At 46.0% G+C, this 22,750-nt stretch overlaps 1 protein-coding gene across 1 annotated transcript; it reads left to right on the top strand.

Moving 5' to 3' along the window:
• The first annotated feature begins 3,919 nt into the window (after positions 1–3,919).
• On the top strand, positions 3,920–17,688 carry LOC137535081 (zinc finger protein 271-like). The gene is made up of 5 exons (XM_068256868.1): positions 3,920–3,985; positions 7,808–7,886; positions 8,003–8,100; positions 8,230–8,815; positions 14,776–17,688. The coding sequence occupies exons 2-5, from the start codon at positions 7,853–7,855 to the stop codon at positions 16,644–16,646; spliced, it is 2,589 nt and encodes an 862-aa protein (XP_068112969.1). The 5' UTR covers positions 3,920–3,985; positions 7,808–7,852; the 3' UTR covers positions 16,647–17,688.
• Positions 17,689–22,750: the final 5,062 nt, after the last annotated feature.

Raw genomic sequence — 22,750 nt, 5'->3', positions numbered from 1 at the left:
TGTCAATTGAAGTTGTTTGATCTTCTACGTCTTCAGTACTCCTCAGGCAGCCTTCATAACTACTTGCATCCCAGAGTAGTTCTAAAGATGAGCACATCCACTATGCATGTGTGAGCCCAGATTCATACATGTGCAGCACGGATGGACTCATCTTCGGAACTAGTCGGGGTCACAAGAAGTTCTGAAGGCTGCCCAAGGAGTGCCAGACCAAGACCTAGCAGGCCTAATAACATCAACCAGGGACGGTCCAGAAACCATGGGACGGAATGAGGACCAGGACCTTCAAACCTGACGTAGATTCCTCATTTCAGTTTCTCTTCAAAATGGATGTTATCCAAAATCTGGAAGACCTAATCATCCATGACAAGCTTCTACAAATTTGTCCTGCAGATGATTGACAGTTTGTTTTACAGCAGAGAATGGCAAAAGCAGTGGTGGAGCTTTCAGATACTTATGTTGCCTCCCATGTGTCTAACAGTCACGGTCGGAGCTCACCGTATAACCATTCATTGTGAAGCATTACTGCTCTCCTCTCTTCTTCTCCTAAGAACAGACAAGCTTGTAAACCTCTCCTGAGAGTCTTCAGACAAAGAGGAAGTCACTTGAGACCTGCTCATTAGCCAAAACCAGCTGTTACGTCTGATCTCATGGATTCCCTGTGTGCCAAAATACAGAAGAAACATATCATCGTTTGTCCTTGCCACCCACTGACTATCTGCCTCTGTACGCACTTCAGCAGAATGTTGAAGCAGATGTTGAGAACATTTGTTGAGTCACAGGGAGTAGGACTGGGAGTGGCACTGCCTCATTTTCTGTTTGCAAAAAGGGAGGTGTTCTGGGAGTCCAGAGGGTTTTCGCCCTTCGAAGTTCTATACTGGAGAAAAATTAGAGGATTATTGGATTTTATCCGCAAGATGGCCACACACCATACAATTTTTTTAGATATCTTTCAATTCAAGAATTGCAATTTTTCTGACTGATTGTAACATTTCCCCAGCTGAGCGCACCACCTGGAAGATTAGTGACAAGGGATTGTCTTCAATCATATCCAGGCCCCACAGCTCCTCTTCCTGCACCGTGGCTTTGCAGTAGTGGCATGAGCCTGCCTATGCATGCGTAGTAAGCCGGAGCCGCTCGTGTACTAGCAGCTCTGCGCTACTGCCCATGCATGTCCACACTCGTAGCAGAGGAGGCACACGGCCCTGATCTGTAGGGGAGCCACGCTAAGCGACAGGGGACATCAGAATATCTCTGTTCAGGTAAGTATCTCATTTTGAACTTTAATCTGACTAAACTTCTCTCTTTAAACCTAAATGATTGCAAATATCTTCTACTGTATTTTAAAAAGGCAGAATTACACTCACCTAAAGGATTATTAGGAACACCATACTAATACGGTGTTTGACCCCCTTTCGCCTTCAGAACTGCCTTAATTCTACGAGGCATTGATTCAACAAGGTGCTGAAAGCATTCTTTAGAAATGTTGGCCCATATTGATAAGATAGCATCTTGCAGTTGATGGAGATTTGTGGGATGCACATCTTTGATGAATGATGAATGAATGATTTGAGCTTTGTGACATGGTGCATTATCCTGCAGGATGTAGCCATCAGAGGATGGGTTCATGCAGGGCAGCCATCAGGGGGGGACAACTGACACTGCAGTGAGGGGCCCAGGGCTTCTGGGGGCCCTGCTCTCCCCAAATCGCTGGAAGGGCCACATCTGCTTGCTGCGAGAAGCGTGACATCAGCGCTTGAATGTGGGGAGCAGATGAGTGAGCCCGCTACAGCAGACTTTCTATACTGGGGCACCACCTATATCTGGCTACAGGCTACCTATACTGGGCCACCACCTATACCTGGCTACCTATACTGGGCCTGGAACCACCTATACCTAGCTACCTATACTGGGGCACCACCTATACCTAGCTACCTATACTGGGACACCACCTATACCTGGCTTCCTATACTGGGGCACCACCTATACTTGGCAACCTACACTGAGGGCACCACCTGTACCTGGCTACCTATACTGGAGCACCACCTATACTTGGCTACTTATACTGGCGCACCTATAGCCTGCTACCTATACTGGGGGCACCTGTACCTGGCTAACCTATACCAGTGCACCACCCATGATGTGTGAGGGGCCCCACAATTTCTGATGGCGGCCCTGGGTACATGGTGGTCATGAAGGGATGGACATAGTCAGAAACAATGCTCAGGTAGCCTGTGGCATTTAAACGATGCCCAATTGCCACTAAGGGGCCTAAAATGTGCCAAGAAAACATCCCCCACACCATTACACCACCACCACCAGCCTGCACAGTGGTAACAAGGCATGATGGATCCATGTTCTTATTCTGTTAATGCCAAATTCTGACTCTATCGAGACTCATCAGACCAGGCAACATTTTTCCAGTCTTCAACTGTCCAATTTTGGTGAGCTCGTGCAAATTGTAGCCTCTTTTTCCTATTTGTACTGGAGATGAGTGGTGCCCCAGTATAAGTAGTCGGTGTGGTCTTCTGCTGTTGTAGCCCATACGCCTCAAGGTTGTGCATCTTGTGGCTTCACAAATGCTTTTCTGCATATCTTGGTTGTAACAAGTGGTTATTTCAGTCAATGATGCTCTTCTATCAGCTTGAATCAGTCGGCCCATTCTCCTCTAACCTCTAGCATCAACAAGGCATTTTCACCCACAGGACTGCCGCATACTGGATATTTTTCCCTTTTCACACCATTATTTGTAAACCTTAGAAATGGTTGTGCATGAAAATCCCAGTAACTGAGCAGATTGTGAAATACTCAGACCGGCCCATCTGGCACCAACAACCATGCCACGCTCAAAATTGCGTAAATCACCTTTCTTTCCCATTCTGACATTCAGTTTGGGGTTCGGGAGATTGTCTTGACCAGGACCACACCCCTAAATGCATTGAAAAAACTGCCATGTGATTGGTTGATTAGATAACTGCATTCAAGAGAAATTGAACAGGTGTTCCTAATAATCCTTTAGTTGAGTGTATATTAACCACTTCTGTACCACGCTATTTTGTGCTGATCTGTGCTGCGTGGGCTCTCCAGCCCACAGCACAGATCAGGTTGCAGCCAGGCCGATCAGACTTCCCCCTTTTTTCCCCACTAGGGGAATGTCCTGCTGGGGGGGTCTGATCGCCGCCGGCTGCTTGCGCTTGCGGGGGAGGGGGGGCTCTTCAAAGCCCCCCTCCGCAGCGCTTCCTGGCCTCCTTCCCCTTCCCTCCCTCTCCCTCCCCCTGTGAGCGGCGCAGGACGGATTTCCGTCCTGCGCCTGATGGGATAGGCTTTAACCTATCAGATGCCGGCGATCCCCGGCCAATCAGAGGCCGGGGATCGCCGATCTCCTCTACGGCGATGCTGCGCAGCAGCGCCGTATACATGTAAACACCGGGGAAGATCTTCCCCGCGTGTTTACATTTACCCTGCAAGCCGCCGATCGGCTCGCAGGGTGTTCACGGAGACACCCTCCGTGAGCTGACATGGAACGGCCGCTCATGCGAGCGGCCGTATCCATGGAATCCACTTCAGGATTCAGGGGCGTATATATGCGTACGCAGAATCCTGAAGTGGTTAAGCATGCTAATTTTGGTTTGCATGCATATGTCATGCAAATTGTTAGCAGATTCAAACTGGGCCAATCCACAATAGCTGGAAGAACATTTCATTAGGAAAGCTGGAATTATTTGCGTTTTGTTAACCGTCTCAATGCATAAGCAATTGGAGAATAAGATGTGGTGCAGTTTGTATTTTCTCCACAAGATGGCAGTCGCCGCTATGGCAGACTTATCCTGTAGTTCAGTATAGAAGCTTGCTGTATCATGTTAGCCAATAGCAGGTGGGGAACACAGATAGGAAGGGGCGAAGCATCCAGACAGGAAGCGAAGAGAGATGTAGAGCTGCTGCTGATGCTGGCTACAGGAGATGTGAGACTGGTTTATGGTCACACCTGGTAAGTTTGCGCTTACAGTCATACTATACTGTAAGGGCTGCTTTAACTTATTTTAACAACTTTAGTACATATTTTCTCAGTTACCCCATTGTGTGTCCCCTATAGCATGTCCTAATTTTCCAGTACACCTATAGTGTTTCCCCCACAGTATGTCCTTGTTTCCCTGTACCCCCACAGTGTGTCTCCCCATAGTATATCCTAGTTTCCCATTACCCCCATAGTGTGTCGCCCCATAGTATATCCTAGTTTCCCAGTATCCCCATAGTGTGTTGCCCCATAGTATATCCTAGTTTCCCAGTACCCCCATAGTGTCCCCCCCCCATTGTATATCCTAGTTTCCCAGTACCCCCATAGTGTGTCCCCCCATAGTATGTCCTAGTTTCCCGGTACCCCCATAGTGTATCCCCCATTCTATGTCTTAGTTTCCCAGTACCCCCACAGTGTGTCTCCCCATAGTATATCCTAGTTTCCCATTACCCCCATAGTGTGTTGCCCCATAGTATATCCTAGTTTCCCAGTACCCCCATAGTGTCCCCCCCCCATTGTATATCCTAGTTTCCCAGTACCCCCATAGTGTGTCCCCCCATAGTATGTCCTAGTTTCCCGGTACCCCCATAGTGTATCCCCCATTCTATGTCCTAGTTTCCCAGTACCCCCATAGTGTGTCACCCCATAGTATATCCTAGTTTCCCAGTATCCCCATAGTGTGTTGCCCCATAGTATATCCTAGTTTCCCAGTACCCCCATAGTGTCGTCCCCCCCATTGTATATCCTAGTTTCCCAGTACCCCCATAGTGTGTCCCCCCATAGTATGTCCTAGTTTCCCGGTACCCCCATAGTGTATCCCCCATTCTATGTCCTAGTTTCCCAGTACCCCCATAGTGTGTCGCCCCATAGTATATCCTAGTTTCCCAGTATCCCCATAGTGTGTCGCCCCATAGTATATCCTAGTTTCCCAGTACCCCCATAGTGTCCCCCCCCCGTTGTATATCCTAGTTTCCCAGTACCCCCATAGTGTGTCCCCCCATAGTATGTCCTAGTTTCCCGGTACCCCCATAGTGTATCCCCCATTCTATGTCCTAGTTTCCCAGTACCCCCATAGTGTGTCCCCCCATAGTATATCCTAGTTTCCCAGTATCCTCATAGTGTGTCCCCCATTGTATATCCTAGTTTCCCAGTACCCCCATAGTGAGTCCCCCATTGTATATCCTAGTTTCCCAGTACCCCCATAGTGTGTCCAGCTTCCCAGTATGTAACAGGAGAGAACTGTTTCTGGAGGAGTCGATCATTAAGATTAATCAAACGTAGTAGCTTTATTATTTATTATTAGTATTTAAAATCGCCAACATCTTTCACAGCACTATACAGAGTATATTGTCTTGTCACTTAACTGTGTCTCAGATGGGCTCACAATCTAGCCCCTACCATAGTCAGATGTCTATGTATGTATCGTATGGTGTATTTATCATAGTTCTGGGCCAAGTTTTAGGGGTAAGGCAATTAACTTATCTGTATGTTTTCGGGATGTGGGAGGAAACTGGAGTGCCCGGAGGAAACCCACACAGATACTAGGAGAACATACAAACTCTTTGCAAATAGTGCACTGGCTGGGCTTCAAACTAGGGACCCAGAGCTGCAAGGCGAGCGTGCTATCCACTACACCACCGTGCTGCCCACCGGCCGTGCTGCATTCTGCAAAACTGAACTGGCCTGTTAGTGGCAACAGGCTGTGGCAGAGAGAATTAACCATCTCTGAGCGCTGCCAGAAACTTCCGCCATCTTCACAGCCAGAGGTCAGGAGGTTGGACAGCAGCGAGCTACAGCAACATAGGCAAAATAACTCCCTCTGCTACAGCCCACTAACAGGCCAGTGAGATTTACTTATCGCTCGCTTATCCGTACTCCTGACCCTGTGATCGCTGGAAGCCCGGAGTAGTTCATTTCTGCACCAAAGCTGGGCGCCGTCATAGCAGCAATGCTATGCTGCACGCTCTGAGTAACGGTTATTCAGGGCTCTGGTGGTTGCCAGATCCCGCATTACATCTTCCTCCAATTTGCACCAACTCGGACCGGGAATGGTATTTAACGCCACCGAGGAGTTTAGTGGCAGCAGGGAGAGCTGTCATACGGCTCGCCCTGCGCCCAACTGCCCGGCACCAGAATAACATGCACCCTTGTAAGCCAATGTACTCCCACACACTCCCTTTCTTCCAGCCAGCCCGTGGCACACTGACAACGCAAGCACGCGTTTACATAAAGGCATTTTTGGCTCTCATAGTCTCCTCGTCCTAATCCAACTGCACACGTGCTTAGGGCACAATCACCGGTCTCCCCGGGCTGCACATCCTGCATCAAGATATTGCCTAGATGACAGTAGAGTCTGAATCACACACTGGAATCCGGCATGCAGCTAATCCAGTCAGACTTCAGGCAAAAACATGCAGATAAGTTCAGTGGCTTCCCCCTTAATTGGTGCTGGACTACGATGGACATAAGACTATGGTAGTCATGGTGGTGGTATGACTATTGTGAGAATAAGAAAGAATTGAGATAATAATAATAATAAAGGGCAGAACTGAGTTTCTCTCATCCCCAGTCAGGAGCCAGTGAAATGATCAGTACATACAGGTTAGGTAAACTGGGTTTATTTAGTCTAGAGAAAAGACGCCTTAGAGGAGATCTAATTAACATGTATAAATACATCAGAGGGCAATATAATAGCTTGGCGGATGAGCTTTTTGTCCCTAGGCCTTCTCAAAGGACTAGAGGACATGATCTGCGCATGGAGGAAAAACGTTTTAGCCATTTATTTAGGAAAGGGTTCTTTACAGTAAGAGTGATTAAGATGTGGAATGCATTGCCACAGGAAGTCGTTATGGCAAACTCTATACCTGCATTTAAAGGGGGCTTAGATGCTTTCCTTGCGTTGAAAGACATCCATGGCTACAATTACTAGGTTATGCCTAATGATGTTGATCCAGGGATTTTATCTGATTGCCATCTGGAGTCGGGAAGGAATTTTTCCCTCTTGGGGCTAATTGGACCATGCCTTGTAAGGGTTTTTTCGCCTTCCTCTGGATCAACAGGGATAAGTGAGGGAGCAGGCCGGTGTTGTACTTTGTACTGGTTGAACTCGATGGACGTATGTCTTTTTTTCAACCAAAATAACTATGTAACTATGTAACAGTTCAGTGGCAGTGCATGTAAGTGATCGCTGCGGCAGCACGTGAAGCCATTGTAGCTAAATCTATGCTGTGTCAGGATAAGACATCCACAAACACCATGTAGATTAAAATACTAAAGCAGTTGAGCAGTAAAGTGAGTGTTAAAGTGAATACAAAAATAAACATTTGGATCTGTCCTTCTACTCCTAAAAATGACTCCTTTAGATATCTTGAAATTTTATTTTATGTATAAACATTTACAAAGCAGATTTAATGTTTCTACCATGATACTGAGACCTTGACATTAGCATCTTTAAATCTCCATGTGGGGCTCCCCATTGGTCCATATTTTTGGACTAATAGGAATAGTTTCTGAGGCCAGTACAAATCCTCAGTCAATAATTGCTCTTCCCCAAACACTATCTTCAGTACCCAGCCTATGTCAGGCAGTTTATGTGATGTCTGAATGATGTCCTCTCATCTCCATAACATCCAGCCCCATAATTTCTATGCACTGCACATCAGACCCTGTCTGTTATGTTTATAAAGAAGAGAAGGCTACACAGATCACATGACCACATCCTTGAAGATTGATGAGAACCAGAGTCACATGACTGAGTGGATACTACCAGATTTATCTGTCTGTTTCTCCACATAGGAGGAGCAGTATTTAGGACAACACAAGGTCCTCTACAAGGACGCCATGATGGAGAATCAGCCACCCCTCACATCACTGGGTAAGAGGAGACTTAAAGGGTCTACCTAAATCCCCCCCCCCCCCCCCCAATCATCTAATATTCACATAGACGCAATGTAATCAGCCAGTGTGTGTGTGTGTGTGTGTTTCCTACAGATGGCTCCTGTAACAGCAACACACCAGAGAGATGTACAGGTCCTCTTTATTCTCAGGATTGTGCACAGAAAGATCACATCATCTCCCACCATTATCAGGTAGGTGGAAGTGAAAGTCCAGCACTCAGAAGTTACTCCAACCTGCACAATACTGATATTGTTTTGTAGTAACTAATTATATTCTTACTGGATATATGGAAAAATGAACCTTCCACCTCCTTGTTTTAGGTTGAAGGACTGACCGGTATAAAAACTGAGATTAAAAATGAAGAAAAGATGTATATGAGGAGTGATCTGCAGTCTATGGAGGAGGGTAACATGATGAGGACAAGTAAAGAGGAAGAAGAAGATACCTATGTGAGGAGTGACCAGCAGTCTATGGAGGAGGGTGACATGATGAGGACAAATAAAGAGGAAGAAGAAGATACCTATGTGAGGAGTGATCAGGAGTATATGGAGGAGGGTGACATGATGAGGACAAATAAAGAGGAAGAAGAGACCTATGTGAGAAGTAATCAGCAGATTATGAAGGAGGGTGACACGATGAGGGCAAGTAAAGAGGAAGCAGAAGATACGTATGTGAGGAGTGATCAGCAGTCTATGAAGGAGGGTGACATGATGAGGACAAGTAAAGAGGAAGAAGAGACGTATGTGAGGAGTGATCAGCAGACTATCGAGGAGGGTGACATGAGGAGGACAAGTAAAGAGGAAGCAGAAGATACATATGTGAGGAGTGATCAGCAGTCCATAGAGAAGGGAGACATGACGATGAAGATAATTAAGGAAGAGGAATATTCTTTACATGACATCACAGGTAATCTCTCCTTTTCTTTTACATCTACAAGATTACGATGAACAGATTATCTACACCTCTTCATATCACCCCTAAAGGTGGCCATACATCTATCGACTGATCGACCATCCAATTCAATAATTTTATTGAATCGGATGTAAATTAGTGCCGCCTGCAACATGCATGCCTGATTGACGATTCCACTGATTTCACGTTGAAATTGGTTGTATCTGTGTGTCGAGCTTGCAGGCAACTATCAGGCCGACGTGGTTGGTCGGGTGCGCAACGGTAATGGCGTGCAATATCGCAATGAATGCAATGGAACCCTCGGCCTCTATTCCTCCAAGATGTTAATGTGCCTCCCCACCTGTGCATCAAATCTCACCTTCTCCAGCTGCCACACGAGTGTCCAGCTGCTCCTGCTTTCCCATTGGCGCCACACGTGGCTGCCATGTGACGTCACACACGCACCACGTGGGCCGCAAATGGGGAAGCAGGAGAAGCTGGACACTCGCGTGGCAGCTGGAAAAGGTGAGATTTGAATGCATGGGCACCGAATGGGGGGACGACACATTAACATTTGAGGGGGTGGAGGTGGTGCAGGTGGCAGAGGCAACATCATAAATCCGATTCCTGAAATAATTCATGCTAAAATTTATTGCAGTGTTCCTCAACCCTGTGCTCAAGGGAAGTCCACAGAGGTAGTTACTCAGCTCTGCTGCAACACTTATTACCCCACCTGTGATTATGGCATCAATTCACCAGAGGTTACCAACCTATTTATCTCTTGGGAGGTAATTTACCTCCTGTGATATCTCCAAATAGCAATTCTCCAGAAGTATAGGGGAAAATATCGACAGAGAGAAATGAAAGAGATAAATAAGAGATAAATGTGAGATAAGTATGAGATAAATAAGTGATAGTTAGTAGTTAGTTTTTCTCCAAATCACAATTTACCAGGGAAGAAGGGGGAAGAAGGGGGTGTGGCCATTCGTTATTTTTTCATCTCTTTATCCCCTGAATGAACCTGGAGATATTGTGGTTTTCACACAGCAGCTGCTGCTGTGGAAGATGGAGCCTTTTGAGCTTACTCTGTTAGGCCTGGTGCACACCAAAAACCGCTAGCAGATCCACAAAATGCAAGCAGATTTTGAAACGCTTTTTCTTCAGCGTTTCAGCTAGCATTTTGCGGTTTTGTAAAGCGTTTTTGGTGTAGTAGATTTCATGTATTGTTACAGTAAAGCTGTTACTGAACAGCTACTGTAACAAAAACCGCCTGGCAAACCGCTCTGAAGTGCCGTTTTTCAGAGCGTTTTGCGTTTTTCCTATACTTAACATTGAGGCAGAAACGCATCCGCAATCCAAAATCTGCAGCAGCCCGGGAGTATGCGTTTCTGCAAAACGCCTCCCGCTCTGGTGTGCACCACCCCATTGAACTACATTACCCAAGCGTATCCGCAGCCGCAAGCGGATCGCAAAACGCAGCCGAACCGCTCTGGTTTGCACTAGGCCTTAGAGCTTGCTTCTATTATGAGGAGACGAAAGCGCAGGAGGAGGGTCTGTTTAATCGCACCTCGTATTTTTAGTGAGAGAACAGTTCTTGATAATTTTACTGAGACAGAGGTGGTGAAGAAGTTCAGACTCACTCGTGATATGATCCGGCAGTAAAAGGCAGGAATACTCTGGTCAGGTAGTGGTAAAACTCTGCCTCCTACCCACAATGCTTCACTCTCAAGCTTACAGAGAGGAAAAGTATCCCATGTAAATCATTAATACCGACTACCTAACTCTCTGCTTTCTCACACTTTCCTCATGCATATCTCTCCATTATCCCCTGCTATCGAACACTTTTCTCTCTGTCCTCTCACAGTGGTGAATTGACTCCAGAGTGTTAAAATACCTCATGAGATTTGGCCTCGATTCATAAAGCATTCCCGCATGCGGGAATGCTGAAAACGGCACACTTTACCGACCACACAGCAGAATCTTTATTCATAAAGGCTTTTTCCGCATGAAAAGCCGACTTTCGTGAGCAGAGTGATAAATCACCGCCTATCATAGCAAAAGTAACAAGTAGTCAATTCATAAAGATTAGAGGTAGCGGTATGCGGACGGGTATTACCGCTACCTCTGATGTGGCGAGAAGCGTGCGGAATACAGTGCAGTGAATGGGACAGACCTCCCAAGCAGCTGCAGAGAGAACACTGCACGGAGGGATTCCGCCTGCTTCTCCTGTTTCCGCATATCTCCCGACAGCCTAACGCTAGCCTACAGCGGAATATATCCGCACGCCTATCACAACTAGAAACATTTTTATGAATTACCACCCTGAAGGCGGAAATACCGACAGCGGTGTTTCCCCGCTCGACGTTACCTTCCCGACAGCACTTTTATGAATCGAGGCTAAACTACCTACCTTTTTTCTCTTATTAAATCCTCTCTGATGAATTGACGCCTATGTGTGGTTTCCTGCAAAACATGCACTGTTAGTGGACCTTAAAGGAGTTGTCAGGGAAAATTGAATAAAATAAACGCTACTTACCGGGGGCTTCCTCCAGCCCAAAGACGACCCTCAAAACTGCTATTAGCAAAAGACTCTAACTGAAGACTCATGAAGGTTGGGACAGCCCGACAAGCTCCCAGGACCTCCCTCGCCGCAGCTCTGCCCGCAGCCATTTGCCGGAGCTCCGACCCGGTCCCCAGCGATGATGTCAGAGCGACCTGGAGGTCGCTGCGCCTGCGCGATCGGTGCTGTCAATCACCGCCACGTGGGCTGGAGCGGACAGGCTCCGGCAAATGGCTGCGGGCAGAGCTGCGGCAAGGGAGGTCCTGGGAGCTTGGGGCTGGAGGAAGCCCCCGGTAAGTAGCGTTTATTTTATTCAATTTTACCTGACAACTCCTTTAAAGACGGGGTTTAGGAACTCTGATCTATTGGCAATTGGCCCGCGCTGTATGGGCAGCCAAGAGGAGATACTGTACACCATATGTAAGGCTTATCTCCATTCCTCAGTATAACATCACAGCACCAACAAATGAGGAGGAGATACTGTACACCATATGAAATGTCCATCTCCATTCCTCAGTATAACATCATAGCACCAACAAATGAGGAGATACTGTACACTATATGAAAGGCCCATCTCCATTCCTCAGTATAACATCATAGCACCAACAAATGAGGAGATACTGTACACTATATGAAAGGCCCATCTCCATTCCTCAGTATAACATCATAGCACCAACACATGAGGAGGAGATACTGTACACCATATGTAAGGCTTATCTCCATTCCTCAGTATAACATCACAGTACCAACAAATGAGGAGGAGATACTGTACACCATATGAAAGGCCCATCTCCATTCCTCAGTATAACATCATAGGACCAACAAATGAGGAGGAGATACTGTTCACCATATGAAAGGCACATCTCCATTCCTCAGTATAACATCATAGCGCCAACAAATGAGGGGGAGATACTGTACACCATATGAAAGGCCCATCTCCATTCTTCGGTATAACATCATAGTAACAACAAATGAGGAGGAGATACTGTACACCATATGAAAAGCCCATCTCCATTCCTCAGTATAACATCATAGTACCAACAAATGGGGAGGAGATACTGTACACCATATGAAAGGCCCATCTCCATTCCTCAGTATAACATCATAGCACCAACAAATGAGGGGGAGATACTGTACACCATATGAAAGGCTTATCTCCATTCCTCAGTATAACATCATAGTACCAACAAATGAGGAGGAGATACTGTACACCATATGAAAGGCCCATCTCCATTCCTCAGTATAACATTATAGTACCAACAAATGAGGAGGAGATACTGTACACCATATGAAAGGCCCATCTCCATTCCTCAGTATAACATCACAGTACTAACAAATGAGGGGGAGATACTGTACACCATATGAAAGGCTTATCTCCATTCCTCAGTATAACATCATAGTACCAACAAATGAGGAGGAGATACTGTACACCATATGAAAGGCCCATCTCCATTCCTCAGTATAACATCATAGCACCAACAAATGAGGGGGAGATACTGTACACCATATGAAAGGCACATCTCCATTCCTCAGTATAACATCATAGTACTAACAAATGAGGGGGAGATACTGTACACCATATGAAAGGCCCATCTCCATTCCTCAGTATAACATCATAGTACTAACAAATGAGGAGGCGGTACTGCACATTATATGAAAGGCCCATCTCCATTCCTCAGTATAACATTATAGTACCAACAAATGAGGAGGAGATACTGTACACCATATGAAAGGCCCATCTCCATTCCTCAGTATAACATCATAGCACCAACAAATGAGGAGGAGATACTGTACACCATATGAAAGGCTTATCTCCATTCCTCAGTATAACATCATAGTACCAACAAATGAGGAGGAGATACTGTACACCATATGAAAGGCCCATCTCCATTCCTCAGTATAACATCATAGCACCAACAAATGAGGGGGAGATACTGTACACCATATGAAAGGCACATCTCCATTCCTCAGTATAACATCATAGTACTAACAAATGAGGGGGAGATACTGTACACCATATGAAAGGCCCATCTCCATTCCTCAGTATAACATCATAGTACTAACAAATGAGGAGGCGGTACTGCACATTATATGAAAGGCCCATCTCCATTCCTCAGTATAACATTATAGTACCAACAAATGAGGAGGAGATACTGTACACCATATGAAAGGCCCATCTCCATTCCTCAGTATAACATCATAGCACCAACAAATGAGGAGGAGATACTGTACACCATATGAAAGGCTTATCTCCATTCCTCAGTATAACATCATAGTACCAACAAATGAGGAGGAGATACTGTACACCATATGAAAGGCCCATCTCCATTCCTCAGTATAACATCATAGCGCCAACACATGAGGAGCAGATACTGTACACTATATGGAAGGCCCATCGCCATTCCTCAGTATAACATTATAGTACCAACAAATGAGGAGGAGATACTGTACACCATATGAAAGGCCCATCTCCATTCCTCAGTATAACATCACAGTACTAACAAATGAGGGGGAGATACTGTACACCATATGAAAGGCTTATCTCCATTCCTCAGTATAACATCATAGTACCAACAAATGAGGAGGAGATACTGTACACCATATGAAAGGCCCATCTCCATTCCTCAGTATAACATCATAGCACCAACAAATGAGGGGGAGATACTGTACACCATATGAAAGGCACATCTCCATTCCTCAGTATAACATCATAGTACTAACAAATGAGGGGGAGATACTGTACACCATATGAAAGGCCCATCTCCATTCCTCAGTATAACATCATAGTACTAACAAATGAGGAGGCGGTACTGCACATTATATGAAAGGCCCATCTCCATTCCTCAGTATAACATTATAGTACCAACAAATGAGGAGGAGATACTGTACACCATATGAAAGGCCCATCTCCATTCCTCAGTATAACATCATAGCACCAACAAATGAGGAGGAGATACTGTACACCATATGAAAGGCCCATCTCCATTCCTCAGTATAACATCATAGCACCAACAAATGAGGGGGAGATACTGTACACCATATGAAAGGCACATCTCCATTCCTCAGTATAACATCATAGTACTAACAAATGAGGGGGAGATACTGTACACCATATGAAAGGCCCATCTCCATTCCTCAGTATAACATCATAGTACTAACAAATGAGGAGGCGGTACTGCACATTATATGAAAGGCCCATCTCCATTCCTCAGTATAACATCATAGCGCCAACACATGAGGAGCAGATACTGTACACTATATGGAAGGCCCATCGCCATTCCTCAGTGTAACTCCTGATCCTTCCTATGTGACAGCCCCACTACCTGCATACGAAGCTGAAGACTAACATGTGTCTCCTGATTGCAGAAGAGGAAACTGTATCATATGTGTAACAGTACATTTTGTGGTCCATCAGGGGGACATGATGTTGGGAACACCTCGGAGGGACATCTTATCTCACCTCCTGATGAGCCTGCTGAAGATAAAGGCATCACACAGTGTTCTCCAGGTGGATGCATCCATCATGAAGGCCACAGTTCAGACAGAAGAAGTGCTCCCTCTAGTGTTCAGGGGGCTTCTGAAAAGCCCTATTTGTGTTCAGACTTTGGTACATTCTTTCAATTGAGAACACAACTTCACAGACATCAGGAGAGTCACATTATATCAGGGCAGGGCCCAACAGGTTCTAAGTGTGGGAAATCATTCCGTTTTAAGTCAGACCTTGTCAATGCAGGTGAGAGGCCCTTCTCTTGTTCTGAGTGTGGGAAATCATTCACAAGTAAGTCATACCTTGGTAAACACCAAAGACTTCACTCTAGTGAGAGGCGCTATCCCTGTTCTGAGTGTGGGAAATCTTTCAAAGTCGCAAGCCAGCTTTATACACACCAAAAACTTCACACGGGTGAGAAACCCTTTGTTTGTTCTGAGTGTGGAAAATCATACAGATTAAAGTCAGAACTTGTTATCCATCAGAGAGATCACACCGGTGAGAGGCCCTATCCCTGTTCTGAGTGTGGGAAATCATTCAAAACAAATGCAGAACTTACTGGTCACCAGAGAGCTCACACTAATGAGAGACCCTATGCTTGTTCTGAGTGTAAGAAATCATACAAAGCAAAGTCACACCTTGTCGCTCACCAGAGAGTTCACACTGGCGAGAAACCTTATCCTTGCTTTGCGTGTGAGAAATCCTTTAGGTCAAATTCAGACCTTCGTAATCACCAAAGAGTTCACACTGGCGAGAAGCCGTATCCTTGTTCTGAGTGTGGGAAATTTTTTAGAAAAAAGTCTTATCTTCTTATACATCGCAGAGTTCATAGCGGTGAGAGGCCGTATCCTTGTTATGAGTGTGGGAAATCATTCAAAGCACTGTCACAGCTTGCTATGCATCAGAAAATTCACATGGTTGTGAGGCCATATACATGTTCTGAATGTCAGAAATCATTTAGATCGAACCATGAGCTTCTCAAACACCAGGTAGTTCACACTGTGAGGAGGCCATATCCTTGCACAGAGTGTGGGAAATCATTCAAGACAAAGTCAACATTTCTTGCACACCAAAGAGTTCACACCAGGCCCTATTCTTGTTCTGAGTGTGGAAAATCATTTGGGTCTGCTAGGCAGCTTAGTACTCACCTACAACTTCATACTGGTGAGAAGCTGTATCATTGCTCTGAGTGTGGGAAATCATTCAGAGCAGCAGAGCAGCTTAGTATACACCAAAGACTTCACACTGGTGAGAGGCCCTATCCTTGTTCAAAGTGTTGGAAGTCATTCAGATCAAAGCCAGAACTTTATAGGCATGGGAAATTCCACACTGTGGCTGAACAGAGAGTTCACACTAGTGAGAGGCCCTATCCTTGTTCTAAGTGTGGGAAATCTTTCAGAACAAATGGAACACTTGCTAGTCATCAGAAAGTTCACACTGATGAGAGGCCCTACCCTTGTTCTGAGTGTGGGAAGTCATGCAGGACGAAGTCAGACCTTCTTAGACACCAGAGAGTTCACACTGGTGAAAGGCCCTACTTTTGTTCTGATTGTGGAAAGTCCTTCAAATCAGCAGGAGAGCTTAGTGTGCACAAAACAATTCACTACAGTGAGAAGCCTCACCATTGTTCAGAATGTGGGAAATCATTCAGATCAAAGCCCGAACTTGTTAAACACCTGAGAGTCCACAGTGAAAAACCATTTACTTGCTCTGAGTGTGGGAAATCATTTAGAGTAAAACAGTATTTTATTACTCACCAAAGGAGTCACAATAGTGGGAACCCCATTCATAATACATGAAAGTCCACATACATGTCACCAGACATATAAATAGGCATGTAGATGTCACTAGACTGGCAGAAGGAAACTGAAGCCCAATCTACACAATACGATTCTTTGTGCGATTACGATTCTATTTACGATCCGATTAAATCCGATTTGCCATTGCAAAACAATGGCAAATCGAATCGAATCCCGATCGGACATGTCGGATTTAATCGGATCGTAAATGGAATCGCACAAAGAATCGTATCGTGTAGATTGGGCTTTAGGCCCGTATGCAATTAACTTTTTCTCCGAGGAGATACTTTTTCATCTTCTATTTAGAATAACCTTTCAACACTTTGCAATTGAAAAAGTACCCACAAGTTGGTGGAAACGTACTATCAAAACTATTTAAAGTATTTTCCTGCTTGCTGATGATTTAAAGGGCATTTTATTGACAAGTTTGAAAATGTCACTTAGGAGAAAACAGAGGAGAAAAAGCTAACTGCATATGGGGATTACAGTCTGCATTTCACACAGGTTTTCATTCATACTCTAAGGTGCAACAGGAGCCTACACTCATTTTAACTGTATCTGTCTTTTGTTGCGGGATATTGCTGAAATTACTTTTTGCCTTCTATCTATGGAGGTCCCTCCAGAGGTTGACTTACATGTGCTTAATGATTAGGCAAAAAAATAATGAGTAGAACTCTTTCTTTCCGGCCACCACGGCAAACTCCAAAGCATAGTGGTGAAGGGTCTGCCTTTGATACAGGAGGCTGTGAGTTCAATTCTGGACCTGTTACTTTAGCTGCCTGATTATTTACTTTTCTCACAGGATTTCAAAAACATTGGCACACCTTCAAAGCCCTATGTGCAGGGCAAGGATAGTTTCAGAGGTAAAAAGGCTGGCTGCCTGTGTGTGAGAGGTGGAGGAGAAGGCAGTTACAGGACAACTGAAGTAAGAAGAATGTGGAGGCTGCCATATTTATTTCCCTTTAATCAATAACTGTGGCCTGGCAGCCCTGCTGAGCTATTTAGCTACAGTAGTGTCTTAAAGCGGAACTGTAAAGTTATTTTAGACCCATAGTTTCACTTACCTGGGGCTTCCCTAAGCCCCCAGCAGCCGCCCTGTCCCGCGCCGGTCCTGCCCGAGCCGCCGTTCTCCCGCCGCCAGCTCCGTTCTGTGCCGTAGACTTCTAAGTTGACGCCAGCGCAGCCCTGTCACGCGTATCTTTTCATTGCATTCCCCTCTGCAATAGCGGTGACGCGATGAAAAGATACGCGTGGCAGGGCTGCGCTGGTGTCGACTTAGAGGTCTGCGGCACAGAACAGAGCTGGCGGCGGGAGAACGGCGGCTCGGGCAGGACCGGCGCGGTACAGGGCGGCTGCTGGGGGCTTAGGGAAGCCCCAGGTAAGTGAAACTATGCGTTTAAAATAACTTTACAGTTCCGCTTTAATAACACAAGAATCAAGCACGCAGCTAATCTTGTCAAATCTGGCAATGTCAGAAACATCTGATCTGCTGCATGCTTGTTCTGGGTCTATAGCTAATAGTATTAGATGCAGAGGATAAGCCAGACAGCCAGGCAACTGGTATTGCTTAAGGACCGGGCTGTTTTTTGCTGATCTGTGCTGCATGGGCTCTCCAGCCCGCAGCACAGATCAGCAGTGAGGCAGGGAGACCAGACTTCCCCCCCCCCCCCCCTTTTCCCCACTAGGGGGATGACCTGCTGCGGGGGTCTGATCGCCACCGCTCTGTGTGGCCGAGCAGGGGGGGGGGCTCCTCAAAGCCCCCCTCCGCAGCGCTATTCCTACCTCCCTCTCCTTCCGATCCTCCCCTTCACTCCATGGGCGGCACAGGACGGTGATCCGTCCTGCGCCGCCTCTGATAGGCTTCAGCCTATCAGATGCCGGCGATCCCCAGCCAATCATAGGCCGGGGATCGCCGATCTCCTTTACAAATAGCATGCCCAATCAGAGATAACACGCCTTATCAGAGTTACCATGCCTTATCAGAGTAGCATAGCAAGCGTATACCTGCTAATTGGCAATGATGATAGCGTCACTCGTCCTGCCCTGAGCCCCTGCGGGTTCGTATCGCTCGCTATGCTACTCTGATAAGGCGTGTTAACTTTGATAAGCTATAAAACAAAGCAGGAATAACGACCGTATGAATTTTCCTGCTGTCAAAACCTTATCTCAAGCTGTCTCTCGCTGTTTGAGTGCTTCAGAAAACAGGACTGTATTCGACCCAGTGGGTTGAATTGCTCAGAGAAGCAAAATCGTTTTTAACTCTTTCTGTACTGGAAGCAATGTGAGACTCTTTTTTTCTTTGCTACTAATGTTCTATTTCTTAGCTGCACTACACATACAATTCCTCACCACATAAGTTTATTTGCGCTTCAGGTTTGCTTTAAAATTGGCTACTTGATAGCTGAGCTCCGGCTATCTCTTAGCAGTGTGCCGCTATCATGTGCCAAATCTCAGGTCCCCAGGCTCCCCATAACTGCAGAGATCTATTGCGGTCTATGAGTGGCACAGACACGAAAGGTTCCTCTTGCACCATAAATAGCCTAGTTCAGCAACAGGAAGTTCCATAGCTGTGCAGACCCCAGCCAATAGCCAACAGCTGATTATCAGAGCATGAGCAAAACAGCAATAAAAGGTGTTGCAGATGTACACCCTCTTCTGGACAGCACACCACCTTCTCCCAAGACGGCCCTTGTGTGCTGAGCTGGAGGGAAGTACATGGAGGGAGGGGGATACATTCCATATTCATTTTCACAATTCCGTAGTTTGAACCTTCTGGCCTAGCCCTAATCATACACTTTTTGTGACTGCATCTGACGCTCTCCCTCTGAATCTCCAGCGCTGTAATAACAGCGCAGGAGATTTGGATGCAGCCGGCGCCACCATAGGCCGTAATAGGAATTATGGCTATAGCGGCGCACAGTGACTTCAGCGTGAGTAACTTCAGCTCTGTCAGAAGATGGAGCTGAAGTTACTTTTAAAACACTGTAATTTGGCCGCCAGCAATAGCTGGTAGCCGAATTACATCATTCCCCACCATCCACGTGGACCTGGAGGGGGAATAGTAATTAACGCGGCCGGAAACGCTTGTGCAGCAGCAGGATCAGCCGTATTCCGGCTGTATCCTGTGCCCAAGTCTCCCGGCGGCCAGTTTATATGTATGCCTGAATCTGGGTCTTAAAACCAAACCTTAAAGAGACTCTGTAACATCAAAAAGATCCCCTGGGGCGTACTCACCTCGGGTGGGGGAAGCCTCAGGATCCTAATGAGGCTTCCCATGCCGTCCTCTGTCCCACGGGGGTCTCGCTGCAGCCCTCCGAACAGACGGCGACAGACCCGACTGTCAAGTCAATATTTGCCTTTGCTGGCTCCAGTGGGGGCACTGTGGCTGCTTTCCGCTCCGAACTACACGGAAATACCCGATCTCCGTCGGGTCCGCTCTACTGCGCAGGCGCCGGAAACTTGTGCCTGCGCAGTAGAGCAGACCCGACGACGATCAGGTATTTCCACCTACTTCTGAGCCGACAGCCACCAGAGCGCCTGCGCAGGAGCCGGGAAGGTAAATATTTACGTCGCCGCTGTACGGAGGGCTGCAGCGAGACCCCCGAGGGACGGAGGACGGTGTGGGAAGCCTCATTAGGATCCTGAGGCTTCCCCCACCCGAGATGAGTATCCCTCAGGGGACAGTTTGATGTTACAGTTCCTCTTTAAGCGAAAATAAACTTATGTGTATTACAGCTAAAAAATAGAACATTAGAAAAATGTCTCACATTGTTTCCAATACAGGAAGAGTTAAAAAAAAAATCAGTTTTTATCTATACTAAAGAGCTTCTCTGAGCTCTTTGACCCAACTTGAGTCAGAGACCGTCCTATTTTCTGAACCACTTATACATCAAAGAAACAGTAAAAAACAGCTTCAGATAAGGTTTTACTGCAGGACAGTTCAAAGGGTCATTATTTCTGCTTTCTTTTATAGCTTAACCACCCTGGCGTTCTATTAAGATCGCCAGGGCGGCTGCGGGAGGGTTTTTTTTAAATAAAAAAAAAACTATTTCATGCAGCCAACTTAAAGTTGGCTGCATGAAAGCCCACTAGAGGGCGCTCCGGAGGCGTTCTTCTGATCGCCTCCGGCGCCAGAAGTAACACGGAAGGCCGCAATGAGCGGCCTTCCATGTTTTGCTTACTTCGTCGCCATGGCGACGAGCGGAGTGACGTCATGGACGTCAGCCGCCTCCGATCCAGCCCTTAGCGCTGGCCGGAACTATTTGTTCCAGCTGCGCAGGGCTCAGGCGGCTGGGGGGACCCTCTTTCACCGCTGCTAGCGGCGGATCGCCGCAGAGCGGCGGCGATCAGGCAGCACACGCGGCTGGCAAAGTGCCGGCTGCGTGTGCTGCTTTTTATTTCATCAAAGTCGGCCCAGCAGGGCCTGAGCGGCAGCCATCGGCGGTGATGGACGAGCTGAGCTCGTCCATACCGCTAAGATGGTTAAAAGACAGCGTGCTTTCTAAACTGCAAATATTACAGAATGATGCAATGTTGTATAAAAAAAACTATATAACTGAAAATAAAAATCTGAGACTCCTTGCCACTAATATTCATTATAACATTTTTTTTTTTCACTTGAGGTTTGCTTTAAAAGCAGGAGATTCTGAGACAAAGAGCTGTCCCAGGAACATATGAGAAGGTATTGTGAAGTTTTAGTTGTCACCTGGAAATTATTATGGTATATAAATTTAATTCTGTCAGTGTCATTGGTCCCTAAGTGCACGATGTTGAGAAAATCTACTCATTGTATCCGTTATTTCTCTTGCAGGCTGTGCCAGAAGTGACTAAAGTGTGAGATGGAAAAGACTGAGGCTCACAGTATGAAATTCCTGTATTTGAACGGTAATGGTGCCCAGAAAATTCATGATGAGATGATGGCAGTTTATGGAAACGACTGCCCATCTTATGACACTATTTTGAGGTGGAAAAGGAATCTGAAAAGTGGTCACATGTCCCTCACAGACAAGCCAACACCTGGAAGACCATTGGCAGGCGATGCAACCACAGCGAAGAAAGTGGAGTGTTTCATCCTGAGATATAAACAACCATACAAATGATTATGAATGAAATTGGCCTCATTTATGGTTGTGTGTGGAGCATTATTCATGATGAACTGCACATGTCTAAGGCGTCGACACGCTGGGTTCCAAGTTTGCTAACCCCTTTCCAGAAACAAAGACTCACCTTTCAAGACAGATGTTGACGCAGTTGGAACAAGATGAAGAGGATTTTTATTGTTGGGCGCTATCACTCTTCAAATGCAGGAGCTTTATCACGCTGCGAGCCTCAATCTATTCCATCTCACACTTTAGTCACTTCTGTGAAAAAAAACAAAAACATATGAGCTGAATTTCATCATGCACTTAGGGATGAGTGATGACACTGGCAACATTTTAATATACCATAATTCCTTCTGGATGACAATTAAACTTTAGAATGCCCCTCGTATTATCTGTCTGCTGTTAAGCCTTTAAACAGGTTTATCTGCTCGCTGCTGGACGACCTTTATGGAAAGGGCCTGAGAATCTCCAATTACCACTAAATCTGCAGCCAGACAATAAAGGAACACTCAAGTTGATTCACTAAACCTACCGCGCAAAAGCAGCGCGGGATAAAATGAGCTTGCACACGCTATGTGCGTTCCTGTAGACATAGCACAGCTGTTACACTATTTTCTTTAGAATTAACCTCAAAGTATTTCGTTTGGAAACACATGCGTTGTGGGGTAAAAAACAAACTGCTATGGGATTTTAAATCATAGCAAAAAATGATTCCCAAGTGGACCATTAACTACAATGGCCAGTGTGGAAGTGTGCCATGTGCAGCAAAACACACACGACTGTAATATGTGTGCCCCTTGCTTGAGTATTTACTGTATTCTTCGTTTTATCCTTTTCTGTAAATGTTTATTGGTTTTGCTTTTAAATAAATTATTTGAAACCATTTGGACTTATCTCCCTGAGTGAAAAGAAACTGAACATTGCTGCTGCAGCTCTGTGCCTTTCTGTTAGGTTACATAGCAATAGGGTTAGAAGCACAACTGCATCGCTAGACTGTGTACA

The sequence above is a fragment of the Hyperolius riggenbachi genome, chromosome 10 (genome assembly GCF_040937935.1).
Source record: "Hyperolius riggenbachi isolate aHypRig1 chromosome 10, aHypRig1.pri, whole genome shotgun sequence".
NCBI lineage: Eukaryota > Metazoa > Chordata > Amphibia > Anura > Hyperoliidae > Hyperolius > Hyperolius riggenbachi.
This window is presented reverse-complemented; position numbering and strand designations above follow the sequence as displayed.

Coding starts and splice junctions, on each gene's coding strand:
- LOC137535081 (XM_068256868.1), top strand. CDS start 7,853: ATGATGGAGAATCAGCCACCCCTCACATCACTGG. Junction 7,887..8,002: donor GCCACCCCTCACATCACTGG/GTAAGAGGAGAC, acceptor TGTTTCCTACAG/ATGGCTCCTGTAACAGCAAC. Junction 8,101..8,229: donor TCATCTCCCACCATTATCAG/GTAGGTGGAAGT, acceptor TCCTTGTTTTAG/GTTGAAGGACTGACCGGTAT.